This window comes from Cyanistes caeruleus, chromosome 5 (assembly GCF_971803275.1).
Source record: "Cyanistes caeruleus chromosome 5, bCyaCae1.hap1.1, whole genome shotgun sequence".
In the NCBI taxonomy this organism is placed as follows: Eukaryota; Metazoa; Chordata; class Aves; order Passeriformes; family Paridae; genus Cyanistes; species Cyanistes caeruleus.
In genome coordinates this window covers 53179551-53198751 of record NC_141705.1, presented here as the reverse complement: position 1 = coordinate 53198751, position 19201 = coordinate 53179551, and the positions used below count along the sequence as shown (strand labels likewise).

At 46.0% G+C, this 19201-nt stretch overlaps 2 protein-coding genes across 4 annotated transcripts; both read right to left on the bottom strand.

The window, feature by feature from the left end:
* Nucleotides 1-441: 441 nt before the first annotated feature.
* LOC147653112 (uncharacterized) lies at nucleotides 442-10218 on the bottom strand. Its single transcript, XM_086890441.1, has 11 exons — nucleotides 10137-10218; nucleotides 9135-9262; nucleotides 6516-6576; nucleotides 5145-5303; nucleotides 4298-4368; nucleotides 3357-3451; nucleotides 2761-2925; nucleotides 2324-2378; nucleotides 1825-1916; nucleotides 1462-1516; nucleotides 442-768 (listed from the first exon to the last, which is right to left on the bottom strand). The coding sequence occupies exons 1-11, from the start codon at nucleotides 10216-10218 to the stop codon at nucleotides 733-735; spliced, it is 999 nt and encodes a 332-aa protein (XP_086746567.1). The 3' UTR covers nucleotides 442-732.
* On the bottom strand, nucleotides 8969-17567 carry LOC111928948 (uncharacterized). Of its 3 annotated transcripts, none has more exons than XM_086888647.1 (11): nucleotides 16537-17567; nucleotides 15951-16062; nucleotides 15102-15172; nucleotides 14124-14221; nucleotides 13528-13692; nucleotides 13089-13143; nucleotides 12590-12681; nucleotides 12227-12281; nucleotides 10137-10281; nucleotides 9579-9633; nucleotides 8969-9262 (listed from the first exon to the last, which is right to left on the bottom strand). In XM_086888647.1, the coding sequence occupies exons 1-9, from the start codon at nucleotides 16543-16545 to the stop codon at nucleotides 10249-10251; spliced, it is 690 nt and encodes a 229-aa protein (XP_086744773.1). In that variant the 5' UTR covers nucleotides 16546-17567; the 3' UTR covers nucleotides 8969-9262; nucleotides 9579-9633; nucleotides 10137-10248. The 3 variants fall into 3 exon arrangements, with proteins under 3 accessions (XP_086744773.1, XP_086744772.1, XP_086744771.1); XM_086888646.1 differs by having other exon boundaries at nucleotides 10137-11533; nucleotides 16537-16782; XM_086888645.1 differs by having other exon boundaries at nucleotides 9579-12281; nucleotides 16537-16782.
* Between the last annotated feature and the right edge of the window lie 1634 nt (nucleotides 17568-19201).

Sequence of the window (19201 nt, the reverse complement as noted above, 5' to 3'; positions counted from 1 at the left end):
CCCAGCCCAAAAGAAGAGAGAGACTGAGCAATGGACTGATTGGACTAATTCTAGGGAGGAGTGAGACAACTGGGAACCAAAAGAAGATGGAACACAAATTAAGAAGATGACCGTGCGACTTGTAACCAATCAATGCTAATTTCTTTGTTTGTTCAATTTTGTAAATAATAGAAATTTTTCTAGTGAGCATGTCTGATAGGTGAAATAGCACTGAGCACCCAGACTGAAAGTGCAGCACTGAAAGAAACAATCAATGTCTCTCCCAAGTTTACAACTATTGACCTGTTGCACCAAACCCAGTAACCAATCCAGGTTTTGTGGGCAACATCTTGACCAGATTCAAGAGAGATCAATTTTAAATGGTCTGGTCTGTCACAGCCAGAGGGTCAAGAAATGCTGTTTGCTTTTGAACTCTCAGAAAATGCAGGCACCCATGACTTCTGCAATTGCATTCTTCATGTGATACTAATCAATCACTGATCAATTCGAAGTGTAGGAAGTGTCACCAAATTCCAGTTCCTTCTGCATAAATATTCAGCCTCAACACTTATGGCAGGGATTTTCTACTGTGACTGATAGAGGCCACCACACACACATTGCATCCATTCCCTAAGACACTGGCTAGCAGCTTGAGCCTGTCCTCTGCCTTTTACTAAAAGCACTTTCAAGCCCTGCTGCTCCAGGTTCTTGGAAAAGAACAAAAGTCATGATTACATTCTAGATCAAAGTCCATTACCAAGTGTCAAACATCAACTCACCTTGAAGAAGCTTCCATTGATGCATAACATGAGAAGGGAAAGAAAAGAAGATACAATTAGATTGGGTGAGCCCCCTGTGCTGCATGCAAACCTCAGCTCAGAAAGCAGTTCTAGCAGAGGAGTGAGGAAGGCTAGGCTATCAGCCTCCAAGTTGGCTTCAGAACATTCAAAGCAGGAGCACAAACAGCTGCTGCCCTGAAAACAACCAAGTGGCTGCTGCTGATTCTGCTCGCATTGATGCAACAGGGTACAAAGAGAGGCAGCTTAGGAAGCACCTGAAAACCCTCCTCCCTCCTCCCCTCTTCCTGTGCCCTAATTCAATTTGGCCTGGAGCTGTTCCTTTCCCTTGTTCTCCCCCAAAACTGGAAAATTCTGCTATTTGAACTCAAAACACTTCATGTTAGATGAAAGAGCTGCTGAAGAAAGGAAACCACAACAGGCACTGGCAATAAAGAACTCTATCAGTCAATGCTAGAATTCTAAGGAACACATGGATCTGCCAGTGCCATCCTAGCAAGGGCTTCTCCCTCTATGGACACCAGCAAGGAGGGACTTGCAGGAATGCGCAGCTTGGTGCTTCCCAGCAAGGGCTGTGCTGCCATCCAGCTGCCTGTAGCACCCACCTAAGACAACTGAGTTGTGCAGCTCCCCTTTTTTCCCCTCCCCTTCCACAAAGCAGAAAAAACAACTTGTGGATTCTTACCTGTGAGTAGCAACCCCTGCAAATAACACAGAGGAGACTACCAGAGGGCCTTGTTCTACAGAAAACAGATGCAGAAAAACATGCAGCCAATTAATTTCACCGTGCATGAGTGGTCACTGCTACAGAAGTGCCAGAAAATAAAACATCCCTTACTCTGATTTAGCAACATTCCAGCCCAACAGCACAATCATTTCAATTACTTTTACGTACTTCCGACTCTTCAGTGTCCCTCAAGTGTTACTGAAAGATACCTTCAATTAAGATTTCATCTACAGAGTAGAACTGTCATAAAGCTTGGCAGAAGCCTCTTTCTACCATCTAGCAGAGATTAGACTTTGGAGAGACTCTTTATCTGTCACATACGTTTCAATATCTTGTGGCTCCTCTTCATTCTCATTTGCCAGGACTTCAGCTGCATCCTCGGCTGGTCTGGAACCGAGTGGGTATGCCTGGCTCTGCTCCAGCAATGGGGTAAAAATGGACAGAGATTAGGAGGCGCCTGACAATTCCTGAACAGCCTGCTCTTGTGTATCAGCTCCTTAAATGGATTTGGCCTGGAGTCTTTCCTTTCCCTCTTTCTCCCCAAAAAGGCCCAAGGATCTGTCTAAACACTTCATGTGGGACGAGCAGCTTCTAAAGAACACAAAGAACAGCAGGAATTTGGAGCAAAGAATTCCAGTTTGCTGCTCTATTGGCACCAGGCAAACAGGACTTGGAGTATGTGCAATGCTAGAACTGTAAGGAACACACAGCTGTGCCAGTGCCATCCTGGCAAGGGCTTCTCCCTCTATGGACACCAGCAAGGAGGGACTTGGAGGGACGTGCAAGTTGGAGCTTCCCAGCAAGGGCTGTGCTTCCTCACCTCTGCGTTGTCATCCTCAGGAATTAGAGGACTAATGGGACTTGCTGTCCATGCACTAGAGGGAGAAGGACCAGAAGAACATGCAGCCATCAATTTCACAGTGCACAGAGACAGAAAATCACAGAAATTGTGAACAATCCCTTATTCTGATTTAGCAACACCCCTTCCCAGAAACACAGGCAGTGTGCAAGCATTTCAGTGTATCACAATCCATAATGTAAAGAAACATTCAATAATGACTTCCTGAATGGAGAAGGAAGGTTTCTCCTGGATTTTGCTGAGCTTTAGGGGCTGGGCTCCATTAGTTGCCTTCCAGACAGAACACTATGGTTCAAATCAGATTCCTTCCCACAGAATCAAGCAGAATCCAAATTTGGTAAAACCCTGTGTCTATGTCAGCAATGACACTTTGGGGAGACACATCATCTGTTACATACTCATCGTTGTCTCTTGCTTCCTCTTCATCCTCACTCAGCCAGAGCTCAGCTGAAGTCTCTGCCTCGCTGGAATCCTGTGCGTTCAGCTGACTCAGCTCCCTGTCCTGCCCCTCTGAGTTGTCATCCTCCCTACTCAGAGGACTAGCAGGATCTGCTGGCTGTGCCCTAGAGGGAACAGAACCAGAAAGAACATACAGCCACTTCAACATGGAGCCAATCATTTCCCTGGGCACCAAGGGTTCCCAACAAAGAAAATGCTGACACTTGAAACATCCCCTATTCTGAATAAGAAACATTGTCACCCAGAAACACAACCATTGCAAGAATTTTTATGTACTGCAAGCATTTTGGTGTGCCATTCCCTGACCTTCTGATTTAGATGGACTGCTTCTAAGAAGCTAAGGCTTCACAAGGAGAGAAGGAAAGTTTCTGCTGGATTTTGATGGGTTTATTTTAATTCTCCTCCAGGCAGACCACTATATTCCCAGTCGGAAGTATTTGCACAGAGTTCTGCAGAACCCAACAGCTTTGCCAAAACCTCTTTCTACCACATATATGAAATCAGAGTTTCAATAGACACTTTCTCTCTCACATACCCATCATCTTCTCTTGCTTCCTCTGCACTGTTCCTTTCCAGTGGCTCAGCTGAATTCTCTGAGGCCCTGGAAAGACGTGGCTGCTGCTGGCTCTGCTGCAGGGGTAGAACGGGGTAGAAATGGACACACTTAGGAAGCAGCAGAACTTGACCCTTCCTGCTCCCCTATTTCAGTTCCCTAATTGGATTTGGGCCAGAGCTGTTTCTTTGCCTCTTTCTCCCTCCAACTGGCAAGTTCACCTGTGATAGCCTGAGCACAACTTTTTATAGGAACTGCAACTGAAGAGGAAAAAACCCCTTGACCCAAACCTGCTCTTGTGTTTAGTGTAAGTGGAGGTGGGTCATGCAAAGTGTGTTGTGAAATTGGAGGCCTTTGCTTTGCATGGGTTCAGGAACAACCCTGTCAGGATATAAGTGCCATGCAATGTTTGCTGCAAGTGTCTGCTTTGCACAGCAGTAGAGGCATCAGATATTTCAGCAGACACACTGCTCTGAGGCTTGCAAAATGGATCAAAGTATATTCTTTGAAAATAGTAGGGGAAAAAGAAAAAATCCCAAATGTGCCCCTTTTAAAGACTTAGAGGAATAAGAAACAGAATTAGTGTGTACCCCAGTCAGCTGCAGTTGCTTTTTACACCTCAGGGACAGGGGGACCTTAAACTGATGCTGCAGCTAAAGCACTTCTTCAAATCAAAGACTTCCTGTGCTCTCTTTTGAATCACTGAAGCAACAACCTCTTTTAGCTTGTTCACTCTCTGCAACTGATTCTCAGGCATGCTGATGTGTTTGGGAGTGTGTTTGGGGTTGACTGGGAACTGTGTCTAAAGTGGTAAATCGGAGCCATCTTTCAAACTTTGAGGCCAGGGGACTTAGTAAAATTGCAGAGGGCAGGAAAATTCCTATGGATGCAACATGGAGAGGAGTGTGCCTGTCACTACTTACCACAGGAGATTCATCGTCACTGGTAGTGATGACTTCAGGCTGTGGAGAATCTCCTGTGAGATCTATGACTTCTTCAGCAGTTGAAAAAGAGAAGGTTAGAAGTGAGGTCAGAGATTGCAGAGGAATGAAATGGGCTGCCACTGTGGAACAGACTGTGCTTGGATTCCCTGCTCCCAAGGTGTCTTTTTTTCAGGAATGTGTCCAACATTTCACTCAAGATTTGCCCTCAACAGTCACAGGGAGCATTGTCCTCTGTGCATTGCCTCATGTGTCCTGGTGAGCATTGTCCTGTCCCCTGAAGGGGCAAAACAAGAGGAAGAGCACCTGAGCTCTTCACAAGTTCTGTTGGATGACAACAGCTTCTGGGAGGTGCACACCAACAGATCATTCCTCTTGCATAGGGGAATGTTTAGCACACAGGAGAAAAAAACAACCAAATGTAGAGTGGATCCTAATTTTACAGTACCATGCTGTCCATGCTGCCCTGAAGAATGGGCCACAGCTAATGACTAACTTTTCTTTATCTTTCTCCAGCTTGGGAGATGCCAAACTCAGCCTGCCACGTCTACTGTGGCAGCTGCAGTCACTGCCAGCTCATCAGAGCACCCATTCAGGTGTTTGAGCAGCACTTGGGGCCTTTGCTACACAGCTCATCTGCCACTAGAGGCCAATGGACAGAGTTCAGTAACAAACCAAAACAGCTGTCAGTGGGCTGGTTGTTTAGGGATGCCATACCAGGTGCTTCCTCAAGCCCAAGTTCCCTTCTTCCCAGGGAAAGGGCCTAGGAACTGGCAAAAGCACACGTTCAAATGAACTCCAAGCCTCCAGGAGCAGTTTCTCTTCTTACCAGGCTCTAAAGCAGGTGATGCACTTTCCTCACGATCTACTGGCTCTGTCTGCCAAGTTCCACCTGCTCTGCAGGGCAGCAGCCTGCTCTGTTTCTGAGCTGGACTGGAATCCAGCACCTCTCCAGGGCGCTTTCGCTGACCCTGAGAGAGAACAAAGCCTTAGCATTTTCTGTGGCACTAATATGAACGTGGCACTTGGTTTTTGCCACCCCAATGACAGCACACAAGGATACACAAAACATTCCTGCAAAGGCTGCAATATGCATCCAATGGTGCTAAGGGCCATTCTCACCGAAGTGCATCTCGTCAGAGACAAGACATCAGCCCTGAACTCTGACCAGCTGCTTCACCAAGAAGGAGCCTGTCCCAATGGTCTGAAAATGAGGAGACCAGTTCCCAATTCTAGCAGGCTGCTGCTCACACGGTAAGCATTTTTGAATTATTGCTAACACCCACAGAGATCCAAAACATTCAGGATTCCAGAACATATGTTACATTAAGTTTTCAAAGGTTTCCATTCTTGTGCTTTTACTACAAACTCTTGAAATACTTCAAGTATCCTGTAGAATGTTTCCAGATTCAGATCAGCATGGAGTAGCAATGTACTTACGGAGCTCATGGTGTTTAGTGATCTGATAGCAGCGGCAAAGGAAGTGGGACAAACACCAAAAAAGGAAGGTCAGGGATGGGATCAATCCCTTAGGTTCCTTTGGGTAGCCCACTGCAGGTTTTTTGGAGAGACAGAAAACTGCTCAACGGATGCCTCTCTCTTCCCAGCAGGGATGGAGAAGACGGACAATCCGCATCTGCTGCGCAGCAGAGAATCCGTCAACTGGCTGAACAGACGCCGTGTCAACAGAACCTTGGGAGCAGGAGTGCCCCTGGCAACCGCTGCCAACATTCCATGCCCAGGTAACAGGGCTGCGCTTTGCTCAAACATGGAGTTCCAGAAGACCATGGAGGCACACCAGCCATGGCCTGGTTCTGCTGGTTCTGCCAGCCCCTTCCATCACGGTGCTCAGGGCCCTGTCCTGCCTGGCCTGGAACCTTGCAGGGACAGGGTATCCACAGCTTCTCTGGGCAGCCTGTTGCACTGGCTCAGCACCCTCCTAGCTCTTGCAAACATCTCATCCCAACCTTCCCCTTCCCCCATGGCTCTCTGCCCCCTCTGGGCACTGGAAGGCCACAGTCAGGCCTCCCCAGCCCCTGCTCCTCTCCCGGCTGCACAGCCCCGGCTCTCCCAGCCTGGCTGCACGGGACAGCTGCCCCAGGCCTCCACACATCCCCAGGGCCGCCTCCAGCCCTGCTCCACAGGCACATCCCGCTCCTGCTGGGCCCAGCTGGACACAGCTCCGCACGCGCGGCCTCACGGGCACAGCTGCGCCTCCCGCCGCCTTCAGCCTCAGGCACCTGAGCATCACTGGAGCCTTCCTGTGCCCAAAGAACCCCCAGCAAAACACACCTCCCCAAACCTAAAGGAAAGTTAAACCCTTCCTTAACCCTCCTCCACCAGGTTTATTGGTCTCTGGTCGGTTTAACTCTTATGGGACAGCTTTAACTTGAACCCGAGTAAATAGCAATTAAAACAGAATCCAAGTTTGATGGAGTTTTTTTTTTTCTCAAACTGGTGAAACTTCCTCACCATTCAGATCCTTATTTCAAGTCTCTGAAATCTTGACATTGTCAGGTGTTGAACTACTACTCTACTACAATTTCCCAACACGGCCAATGAGGTCTGCTCTGCTCCCAGGGACAGCACCTCCCTCCTGAGGCCCTGCTCTGCTCTCCAAGGTGACACAGCAAAAAAACCAGAATTAATAATCAGTCTTCCCTCTAGCCACTCTGTGACGGGTTCTGTGTTCAGAGGGATGGGCTGGGGATCCTGAGAGCACCAGGGAAGCCATCTGAGCCCTGCCAGATGCAGGAATGCTCCTCAGCCCCTGGTCGCTTAGGTTGGGTGCCCTCTGGTGTGGGGAGAAGGGTGGAAATTGATCCAGGGCTGTGGAGATGAGCACAAGGATATGTTCAGCTCGTGCTCTACATGTGGAGCCTCATTTCTTACAAAACTTTCTCACTTACTACAATTCATCCTTTTGGGCAATTAGGTAATCAAGTGTTGAGGAATGGGTGGGGATGACTCTTCCATCTTTTGAAAAAAGCCTAAAGGAGATTCAATGCTTTATAGAAAAATGCTAAGATGCTAAAGCAATTCCAAATATACATTTAATAGATGAAAAATTAAGCTCCTTGTATGGGTCCCAAAGCACTGAATAGGAGAAATGGACAGTGCAAATATGCTGTCTCTCTGCTCTGGGCTTCTGAAGCTCAAAAAAACCCCAATTCTTCTATGCCTACAGATCAATGATGGAATGAGCTGAAAATGTGCTTTTCCTTCTGCTGACAACTATGCACCAAGATCAAAAACAAATTTTAAAACACCAGAAATTTGAAAAGAAAATTGCCTCAGCTGATGCTGTTGAGCCAAACCAACATCCATTTCAACTTCTTATCAAATCAGCTGAGTGCCATTTCATTGTAGGTTAATCGAGATCAAATTTACTTGACTATAAATGCTTTCTTTTAATGCTCTTTCCAATGAAAATACCTAGCATAGCATGTCACCTACAAATAAAGCTATTTAAAAAGACATTTCTGCTTACTGTCATTGCATCCACCAAGAAGTTCAAAGTCTAGCAATACCGAGAAACAGAAAACATTGGTCTAAACTTTATGGCTACCCTATAAGTAAATAATTTGATGTGTGTCTGTTGAAGTGTTATCTTGGAGTACTTTTGACAACTCAAGTAGTTGTCATGAACAGGAAAAATCAAAAGAGCACTTTATCAAGCTAATACTAATGTTTTAGGTTATTTTATGAAGATCAAACCAAATCAAAATTAGTGGATGCAATGAACCTTGTTTATTACTACCTCTGCCTAAATATGGCAATACTCAGACATCTTGAAGTATGACTGAGCATGCAGGTAAATTACTCAATGAAGACAAAAATGAAAAACCCAAATTAAGGATGCATGTCCACACAGATAACCCAATTTTAACACAGAGAGGACTTAGTTCAATTTGGTCATCTGACTTTTCTGTTTCATGGCACAACGAATTTACTGTTGCATTGTTGACCTGAGATCTGCCTTTGCCTCTTTTTTACTTTTATATAACAGAAGTCATTTTCTTTCCTCTCTTATGTCCAATTATTAGATCTCTGGACAATTGCATTTCTCTTCAGTGTAGCTTAGGATTAAACTGCTGTAATTGAAGGAAATGGAGCTACAACACAGTGTACTGCTAACAGCTCCAAGTCAGGAACCAACTCCATCCATTCAAACACACATTCCTTCAAAAGCCTCCAGATTCGAACTCTGATGAAACCTTGCAAGACTAAATGCAGCAGTTTGTTAACATGCCAGTTATTCTCCAAGAAAATTGCTTTCTTTAGGTGTGTGCACAACCTGCTCCTCTCTCATCATCTGCTCACCACTGAAATCATGACATTTGCACCTAAACATCCACCAGATGGTGGCCTGAGAAGTACAAGGCCTTGCATCCCAAGCAGCGCCTGTTTCTTTTCCCTGTACAACACACACTTTGTTTGCCACAATTATTATTCAATTATTATTCAATTTTTATTTATTGGCCACAAGAACTCCAAAGCCCATGGCTTTAGCACATTTCCCCCAAAACAGTGGCTATGGTGTGATGAAAAGAACGAACTTCTGAATGCTCAAACCAAGAGCCTTATTTCCACCTGTTAAACACCATCTCTATCCATCAGCACAGTACAACACAGAAGAGCACACAGACTAGATTTAAATCAATCAAAACTTTATTTATAACTGAACGCACCAAAAATGAAACTATGTACAAAAAGAACTATATACATAAAGAAACAGGCCTCTACTCCTCCTCTTCTCCAAGATACACCTGAGACTGCCCTGAGCAGCGGAAACTCTCATAAATAAATTGGAAAATACATTTCTGCATCGAGTTCCTCTCTGCAGGTTGGGCACATGCCGGTGGTCTCCAGGGCAACGGGGAGGCACGCGCTGCAGAACATGTGGCCACACATAGTTGCCACCATCAGTCGTCCACTTTGCACAATCTGGAAGAAAGAAAACAACAACCACATGTATTGGGAGGAAAGAATTGGAGTTTGCTGCTCTATTGGCACCAGGCAAATGAGACTTGAGAGCATCTGCAATCACTAAGAACAATGAGGAACCCACACATCTGCCAGTGCTATCCTGGCAAGGGCTTGTCCCTCTCCATTCACCAGCAAGAAGGGACTTGTGGAGCTTCCCAGCAAGGGCTGTGCTTCCAGCCAGCTGCCCACATCAGCCAGCTGACTTGGGCAACTCCCCTTTTGGCTTCTTCCTCCTCCTACAAAGCACAAAGCATGACAAGAGGTGCATCCTTACCTCTGAGTAATAATCCATGCATATTGGACAACTAATAACAACTCCTGGCTCTGCACTAGAGAGAACAGAAGCAGAAAGAATGTGCAGCTGTTAATATCACTACACTTCAATGGTTATTGATACATAAAATCTCAAATAATCAGGCAACTACACCGACTAGCCCTGGCCCATTTCCTTTGAAGAAGCCTGCTGTCTTTAGCTCTCTGTTTTCTGCATTTATTGAGGATTTGGGGTCTCCCTGCACTGAAGGGTCCTGGTTGAAAAAAGGTGTAGCCAGTCACCCATCTCTGGGATTTGAAGCAAGTAATCCCCATTCTCTGATATACCCCCACACTTGTCTCTAAGGCTCTTTGCAAAGTTGTACATCTGCCTTGGGCAGTTTTTTTCTCTCAAAATGTAAATGGGATCATTTCATCACCATGCAACATGGGAGAAGGAGGGAAATAAGTAGAGAAGAGAAGGCGTCAAACATAAACCAAGCACAGCAACATATCAGTCCTAGATTGAAAAGGAAAAAGGCAAAAATTCTGTTTTTGGTGGGGCATGAGCCATACATACTCTGAACGTGCAATTCCCTCCTCTGCTCCATGTCCTGCAGGGCGTGTGTTAGCCACAGGTGCAGCATTAGCTCCAGTTCCATGACTGTAGCCATTCACCTCTTGGAATCTGCTCAGGGCAGAATTACTCCTTTGCTGGTCATAAACTGAAATTTAATTTTTGTGAGTTATATGGGATGCAAACTGTAGAACATATAAAAGAGCTCTTAAGGAAGGATGCTCTTTATATTGATCTATTTCAGCCTTGTGTATTTTCAAGCCCAATCAAGCGGAAGGGAGATTTAATCCATGAAATAGACAGCAACTAACCACCAAGCTCTCAGTGATGCCCATGGGTTAGAAAAACAAATTCCTTGTTGGTAGAATTGCCTTGTTAAGCTTCAGGCCTTGGCATGCTTCAAGGAGCTCAGAGCCAGGGACAGGTTCACAAAGCTTCAGGAGAAGGATGCTCACTGAGAGTGGGCACAAAGAATGCAGAACTGAGGGGCCAAAAGGACATCCAACACAACTCCCAAGATTAGGAAGCCACTAAGATACCCAACTCTCCTGAAAGCACCTTTGACTGGTAAAAAGAAATTCCTGTAGGGGGAGATTGCGAGCACCGACTCAAGGAGCAGCAACTCCAGAAACTGCCCAGCCCAAAAGAAGAGAGAGACTTAGCAATGGACTGATTGGACTAATTCTAGGGAGGAGTGAGACAATTGGGAACCAAAAGAAGATGGAACACAAATTAAGAAGATGACCGTGCGACTTGTAACCAATCAATGCTAATTTCTTTGTTTGTTCAATTTTGTAAATAATAGAAGTTTGGAGTGAGCTTGTCTGATAGGTGAAATAGCACTGAGCAGCCAGACTGAAAGTGCAGCACTGAAAGAAACAATCAGCGTCTCTCCCAAGTGTACAACTATTGACCTGTTGCACCAAACCCAGTAACCAATCCAGGTTTTGTGGGCAACATCTTGACCAGATTCAAGAGAGATTAATTTTAAATGGTCTGGTCTGTCACAGCCAGAGGGTCAAGAAGTGCTGCTTACTTTTGAACTCTCAGAAAATGCAGGCACCCATGACTTCTGCAATTGCATTCTCCATGTGATACTAATCAATCACTGATCAATTCAAAGTGTAGGAAGTGTCACCAAATTCCAGTTCCTTCTGCCTGAGAATTCAGCCTCAACACTTATGGCAGGGATTTTCCACTGTGACTGATAGAGGCCACAACACACACATTGCATCCATTCCCTAAGACACTGGCTAGCAGCTTGAGCCTGTCCTCTGCCTTTTACTAAAAGCACTTTCAAGCCCTGCTGCTCCAGGTTCTTGGAAAAGAACAAAAGTCATGATTACATTCTAGATCAAAGTCCATTACCAAGTGTCAAACATCAACTCACCTTGAAGAAGCTTCCATTGATGCATAACATGAGAAGGGAAAGAAAAGAAGATACAATTAGATTGGGTGAGCCCCCTGTGCTGCATGCAAACCTCAGCTCAGAAAGCAGTTCTAGCAGAGGAGTGAGGAAGGCTAGGCTATCAGCCTCCAAGTTGGCTTCAGAACATTCAAAGCAGGAGCACAAACAGCTGCTGCCCTGAAAACAACCAAGTGGCTGCTGCTGATTCTGCTCGCATTGATGCAACAGGGTACAAAGAGAGGCAGCTTAGGAAGCACCTGAAAACCCTCCTCCCTCCTCCCCTCTTCCTGTGCCCTAATTCAATTTGGCCTGGAGCTGTTCCTTTCCCTTGTTCTCCCCCAAAACTGGAAAATTCTGCTATTTGAACTCAAAACACTTCATGTTAGATGAAAGAGCTGCTGAAGAAAGGAAACCACAACAGGCACTGGCAATAAAGAACTCTATCAGTCAATGCTAGAATTCCAAGGAACATCTGGATCTGACAGTGCCATCCTGGCAAGAGCTTCTCCCCCTATGGACACCAGCAAGGAGGGACTTGCAGGAATGCGCAGCTTGGTGCTTCCTAGCAAGAGCTGTGCTGCCATCCAGCTGCCTGTAGCACCCACCTAAGACAACTGAGTTGTGCAGCTCCCCTTTTTTCCCCTCCCCTTCCACAAAGCAGAAAAAACAACTTGTGGATTCTTACCTGTGAGTAGCAACCCCTGCAAATAACACAGAGGAGACTACCAGAGGGCCTTGTTCTACAGAAAACAGATGCAGAAAAACATGCAGCCAATTAATTTCACCGTGCATGAGTGGTCACTGCTACAGAAGTGCCAGAAAATAAAACATCCCTTATTCTGATTTAGCAACATTCCAGCCCAACAGCACAATCATTTCAATTACTTTTACATACTTCCGACTCTTCAGTGTCCCTCAAGAGTTACTGAAAGATACCTTCAATTAAGATTTCATCTACAGAGTAGAACTGTCATAAAGCTTGGCAGAAGCCTCTTTCTACCATCTAGCAGAGATTAGACTTTGGAGAGACTCTTTATCTGTCACATACGTTTCAATATCTTGTGGCTCCTCTTCATTCTCATTTGCCAGGACTTCAGCTGCATCCTCGGCTGGTCTGGAACCGAGTGGGTATGCCTGGCTCTGCTCCAGCAATGGGGTAAAAATGGACAGAGATTAGGAGGCGCCTGACAATTCCTGAACAGCCTGCTCTTGTGTATCAGCTCCTTAAATGGATTTGGCCTGGAGTCTTTCCTTTCCCTCTTTCTCCCCAAAAAGGCCCAAGGATCTGTCTAAACACTTCATGTGGGACGAGCAGCTTCTAAAGAACACAAAGAACAGCAGGAATTTGGAGCAAAGAATTCCAGTTTGCTGCTCTATTGGCACCAGGCAAACAGGACTTGGAGTATGTGTAATGCTAGAACTGTAAGGAACACACAGCTGTGCCAGTGCCATCCTGGCAAGGGCTTCTCCCTCTATGGACACCAGCAAGGAGGGACTTGGAGGGACATGCAAGTTGGAGCTTCCCAGCAAGGGCTGTGCTTCCTCACCTCTGCGTTGTCATCCTCAGGAATTAGAGGACTAATGACACTTGCTGTCCGTGCACTAGAGGGAGAAGAACCAGAAGAACATGCAGCCATCAATTTCACAGTGCACAGAGACAGAAAATCACAGAAATTGTGAACAATCCCTTATTCTGATTTAGCAACACCCCTTCCCAGAAACACAGGCAGTGTGCAAGCATTTCAGTGTACCACAATCCATAATGTAAAGAAACATTCAATAATGACTTCCTGAATGGAGAAGGAAGGTTTCTCCTGGATTTTGCTGAGCTTTAGGGGCTGGGCTCCATTAGTTCCCTTCCAGACAGAACACTATGGTTCAAATCAGATTCCTTCCCACAGAATCAAGCAGAATCCAACAGTTTGGCAAAACCCTGTGTCTATGTCAGCAATGACACTTTGGGGAGACACATCATCTGTTACATACTCATCGTTGTCTCTTGCTTCCTCTTCATCCTCACTCAGCCAGAGCTCAGCTGAAGTCTCTGCCTCGCTGGAATCCTGTGCGTTCAGCTGACTCAGCTCCCTGTCCTGCCCCTCTGAGTTGTCATCCTCCCTACTCAGAGGACTAGCAGGATCTGCTGGCTGTGCCCTAGAGAGAACAGAACCAGAAAGAACATACAGCCACTTCAACATGGAGCCAATCATTTCCCTGGGCACCAAGGGTTCCCAACAAAGAAAATGCTGACACTTGAAACATCCCCTATTCTGAATAAGAAACATTGTCACCCAGAAACACAACCACTGCAAGAATTTTTATGTGCTACAAGCATTTTGGTGTGCCATTCCCTGACCTTCTGATTTAGATGGACTGCTTCTAAGAAGCTAAGGCTTCACAAGGAGAGAAGGAAGGTTTCTGCTGGATTTTGATGGGTTTATTTTAATTCTCCTCCAGGCAGACCACTATATTCCCAGTTGGAAGTATTTGCACAGAGTTCTGCAGAACCCAACAGCTTGGCCAAAACCTCTTTCTACCACATATATGAAATCAGAGTTTCAATAGACACTTTCTCTCTCACATACCCATCATCTTCTCTTGCTTCCTCTGCACTGTTCCTTTCCAGTGGCTCAGCTGAATTCTCTGAGGCCCTGGAAAGACGTGGCTGCTGCTGCTGGCTCTGCTGCAGGGGTAGAACGGGGTAGAAATGGACACACTTAGGAAGCAGTGGAACTTGACACTTCCTGCTCCCCTATTTCAGTTCCCTAATTGGATTTGGGCCAGAGCTGTTTCTTTGCCTCTTTCTCCCTCCAACTGGCAAGTTCACCTGTGATAGCCTGAGCACTACTTTTTAGAGGAGCAGCTACTGAAGAGAAAAGAACCCCTCAACCCAAACCTGCTCTTGTGTTTAGTGTAAGTGGAGGTGAGTCATGCAAAGTGTGTTGTGAAATTGGAGGCCTTTGCTTTGCATGGGTTCAGGAACAACCCTGTCAGGATATAAGTGCCATGCAATGTTTGCTGCAAGTGTCTGCTTTGCACAGCAGTAGAGGCATCAGATATTTCAGCAGACATACTGCTCTGAGGCTTGCAAAATGGATCAAAGTATATTCTTTGAAAATAGTAGGGGAAAAAGAAAAAATCCCAAATGTGCCCCTTTTAAAGACTTAGAGGAATAAGAAACAGAATTAGTGTGTACCCCAGTCAGCTGCAGTTGCTTTTTACACCTCAGGGACAGGGGGACCTTAAACTGATGCTGCAGCTAAAGCACTTCTTCAAATCAAAGACTTCCTGTGCTCTCTTTTGAATCACTGAAGCAACAACCTCTTTTAGTTTGTTCATCCACTCTCTGCAACTGATTCTCAGTTGCAAACACAGATTCTCAGTTCTCCAAACACATGCTGATGTGTTTGGGAGTGTGGTTGGGGTTGACTGGGAACTGTTTCTAAAGTGGTAAATCAGAGCCATTGTTCAAATTTTGAGGCCAGGGGACTTAGTAAAATTGCAGAGGGCAAGAAAATTTCTAGGGATGCAACATGGAGAGGAGTGTGCCAGTCACTACTTACCACAGGAGATTCATCGTCACTGGTAGTGATGACTTCAGGCTGTGGAGAATCTCCTGTGAGATCTATGACTTCTTCAGCAGTTGAAAAAGAGAAGGTTAGAAGTGAGGTCAGAGATTGCAGAGGAATGAAATGGGCTGCCACTGTGGAACAGACTGTGCTTGGATTCCCTGCTCCCAAGGTGTCTTTTTTTCAGGAATGTGTCCAACATTTCACTCAAGCTTTGCCCTCAGCAGTCTACAGGGAGCATTGTCCTCTGTGCATTGCCTCATGTGTCCTGGTGAGCATTGCCCTGTTCCCTGAAGGGGCAAAACAAGAGGAAGAGCACCTGAGCTCCTCACAAGTTCTGTTGCATGACAACAGCTTCTGGGAGGTGCACACCAACAGATCATTCCTCTTGCATAGGGGAATGTTTAGCACACAGGAGAAAAAAACAACCAAATGTAGAGTGGATCCTAATTTTACAGTACCATGCTGTCCATGCTCCCCTGAAGAATGGGCCACAGCTAATGACTAAATTTTCTTCATCTTTCTCCAGCTTGGGAGATGCCAAACTCAGCCTGCCACGTCTACTGTGGCAGCTGCAGTCACTGCCAGCTCATCAGAGCACCCATTCAGGTGTTTGAGCAGCACTTGGGGCCTTTGCTACACAACTCATCTGCCACTAGAGGCCAATGGATAGAGTCCAGTAACAAACCAAAACAGCTGTCAGTGGGCTGGTTGTTTAGGGATGCCATACCAGGTGCTTCCTCAAGCCCAAGGTTCCCTTCTTCCCCAGGAAAGGGCCTAGGAACTGGCAAAAGCACACGTTCAAATGAACTCCAAGCCTCCAGGAGCAGTTTCTCTTCTTACCAGGCTCTACTGTCTCTGGCTGCCAAGTTCCACCTGCTCTGGAGGCCAGCAGCCTGCTCCGTTTCTGAGCTGGACTGGAATCCAGCGCCTCTCCAGGGCGCTTTCGCTGACCCTGAGAGAGAACAAAGCCTTAGCATTTTCTGTGGCACTAATATGAACGTGGCACTTGGTTTTTGCCACCCCAATGACAGCACACAAGGATACACAAAACATTCCTGCAAAGGCTGCAATATGCATCCAATGGTGCTAAGGGCCATTCTCACTAAAGTGCATCTCCTCAGAGCAAAGACATCAGCCCTGAACTCCAACAAGCTGCCTCAGCAAGAAGGAGCCTGTCCCAATGGCTTGAAAATGTGGCGACCAGTTCCCAATTCTAGCAGGCTGCTGCTCACACTGTAAGCATTTTTGAATTACTCATAATACCCACAGAGATCCAAAACATTCAGGATTCCAGAACATCATGTTACATTAAGTTTTCAAAGGTTTCCATTCTTGTGCTTTTACTACAAACTCTTGAAATACTTCCTAGAAGTATCCTGTAGAATGTTTCAAGATTCAGATCAGCGTGGAGTAACAATGTACTTACGGAGCTCATGGTGTTTTGTGATCTGAAAGCAGCGGCAAAGAAAGTGGGACAAACACCAAAAAAAGGAAGGTCAGGGATGGGATCAATCCCTTAGGTTCCTTTGGGTAGCCCACTGCAGGTTTTTTCGGAGTGACAGAAAGCTCCTCAACACACACCTCTCTCTTCCCAGCAAGGATGGAGAAGACGGACAATCCGCATCTGCTGCGCAGCAGAGAATCCGTCAACTGGCTGAACAGACTCCGTGTCAACAGAACCTTGGGAGCAGGAGTGCCCATGGCAACCGGTGCCAACATTCCATGCCCAGCTAACGGGGATGCGCTTTGCTCAAACATGGAGTTCCAGAAGGCCATGGTGTTGATATATTTTATATATTAGTAAAGGCCTGTGTGCACAAACCAGCCTTCGAAATAAGTCATGATATTAAAGGTAAAGTCCTTGAAACCTTTCTGCAGAAGAGAGAGTAAAGAAAAACAATATCCTTGTGTGTAGGAGAAATAACGTAAACTTGTGTGTGTTAGCAAATAGTAGTTTGCTCTGCCCACGCGCCCTGTAAAACCCTATAAAAGGTGTGCCAACGATAGAAATAAACAGCGTTCACTTTTACTTCTGTGAAGGGTCGTGAATAAGCAGGCGGTCTCTCATTACCATGGAGGCACCACAGCCATGGCCTGGTTCTGCTGCCACTGGCTCCATCACGGTGCTCAGGGCCCTGTCCTGCCTGGCCTGGAACCTTGCAGGGACAGGGCATCCACAGCTTCTCTGGGCAGCCTGTTGCACTGGCTCAGCACCCTCCTAGCTCTTGCAAACATCTCATCCCAACCTTCCCCTTCCCCCATGGCTCTCTGCCCCCTCTGGGCACTGGAAGGCCACAGTCAGGCCTCCCCAGCCCCTGCTCCTCTCCCGGCTGCACAGCCCCGGCTCTCCCAGCCTGGCTGCACGGGACAGCTGCCCCAGGCCTCCACACATCCCCAGGGCCGCCTCCAGCCCTGCTCCACAGGCACATCCCGCTCCTGCTGGGCCCAGCTGGACACAGCTCCGCACGCGCGGCCTCACGGGCACAGCTGCGCCTCCCGCCGCCTTCAGCCTCAGGCACCTGAGCATCACTGGAGCCTTCCTGTGCCCAAAGAACCCCCAGCAAAACACACCTCCCCAAACCTAAAGGAAAGTTAAACCCTTCCTTAACCCTCCTCCACCAGGTTTATTGGTCTCTGGTCGGTTTAACTCTTATGGGACAGCTTTAACTTGAACCCGAGTAAATAGCAATTAAAACAGAATCCAAGTTTGATGGAGTTTTTTTTTTTCTCAAACTGGTGAAACTTCCTCACCATTCAGATCCTTATTTCAAGTCTCTGAAATCTTGACATTGTCAGGTGTTGAACTACTACTCTACTACAATTTCCCAACACGGCCAATGAGGTCTGCTCTGCTCCCAGGGACAGCACCTCCCTCCTGAGGCCCTGCTCTGCTCTCCAAGGTGACACAGCAAAAAAACCAGAATTAATAATCAGTCTTCCCTCTAGCCACTCTGTGACGGGTTCTGTGTTCAGAGGGATGGGCTGGGGATCCTGAGAGCACCAGGGAAGCCATCTGAGCCCTGCCAGATGCAGGAATGCTCCTCAGCCCCTGGTCGCTTAGGTTGGGTGCCCTCTGGTGTGGGGAGAAGGGTGGAAATTGATCCAGGGCTGTGGAGATGAGCACAAGGATATGTTCAGCTCGTGCTCTACATGTGGAGCCTCATTTCTTACAAAACTTTCTCACTTACTACAATTCATCCTTTTGGGTAATTAGGTAATCAAGTGTTGAGGAATGGGTGGGGATGACTCTTCCATCTTTTGAAAAAAGCCTAAAGGAGATTCAATGCTTTATAGAAAAATGCTAAGATGCTAAAGCAATTCCAAATATACATTTAATAGATGAAAAATTAAGCTCCTTGTATGGGTCCCAAAGCACTGAATAGGAGAAATGGACAGTGCAAATATGCTGTCTCTCTGCTCTGGGCTTCTGAAGCTCAAAAAAACCCCAATTCTTCTATGCCTACAGATCAATGATGGAATGAGCTGAAAATGTGCTTTTCCTTCTGCTGACAACTATGCACCAAGATCAAAAACAAATTTTAAAACACCAGAAATTTGAAAAGAAAATTGCCTCAGCTGATGCTGTTGAGCCAAACCAACATCCATTTCAACTTCTTATCAAATCAGCTGAGTGCCATTTCATTGTAGGTTAATCGAGATCAAATTTACTTGACTATAAATGCTTTCTTTTAATGCTCTTTCCAATGAAAATACCTAGCATAGCATGTCACCTACAAATAAAGCTATTTAAAAAGACATTTCTGCTTACTGTCATTGCATCCACCAAGAAGTTCAAAGTCTAGCAATACCGAGAAACAGAAAACATTGGTCTAAACTTTATGGCTACCCTATAAGTAAATAATTTGATGTGTGTCTGTTGAAGTGTTATCTTGGAGTACTTTTGACAACTCAAGTAGTTGTCATGAACAGGAAAAATCAAAAGAGCACTTTATCAAGCTAATACTAATGTTTTAGGTTATTTTATGAAGATCAAACCAAATCAAAATTAGTGGATGCAATGAACCTTGTTTATTACTACCTCTGCCTAAATATGGCAATACTCAGACATCTTGAAGTATGACTGAGCATGC

What these genes read in the sequence shown, in the direction of transcription:
- LOC147653112 (XM_086890441.1), bottom strand. Translation starts at nt 10,218, where the DNA reads ATGGAACTGGAGCTAATGCTGCACCTGTGGCTAACACACGCCCTGCAG. An exon ending in CTGAGGATGACAACGCAGAG is followed by an intron (nt 1,917 to 2,323) that starts GTGAGGAAGCAC and finishes TTGCTGGAGCAG; the next exon opens with AGCCAGGCATACCCACTCGG. An exon ending in GAGCCACAAGATATTGAAAC is followed by an intron (nt 1,517 to 1,824) that starts GTATGTGACAGA and finishes TGTTTTCTGTAG; the next exon opens with AACAAGGCCCTCTGGTAGTC.
- LOC111928948 (XM_086888645.1), bottom strand. An exon ending in GTGACGATGAATCTCCTGTG is followed by an intron (nt 14,222 to 15,101) that starts GTAAGTAGTGAC and finishes CTACCCCTGCAG; the next exon opens with CAGAGCCAGCAGCAGCAGCC. An exon ending in GAAGCAAGAGACAACGATGA is followed by an intron (nt 13,144 to 13,527) that starts GTATGTAACAGA and finishes TTCTCCCTCTAG; the next exon opens with TGCACGGACAGCAAGTGTCA.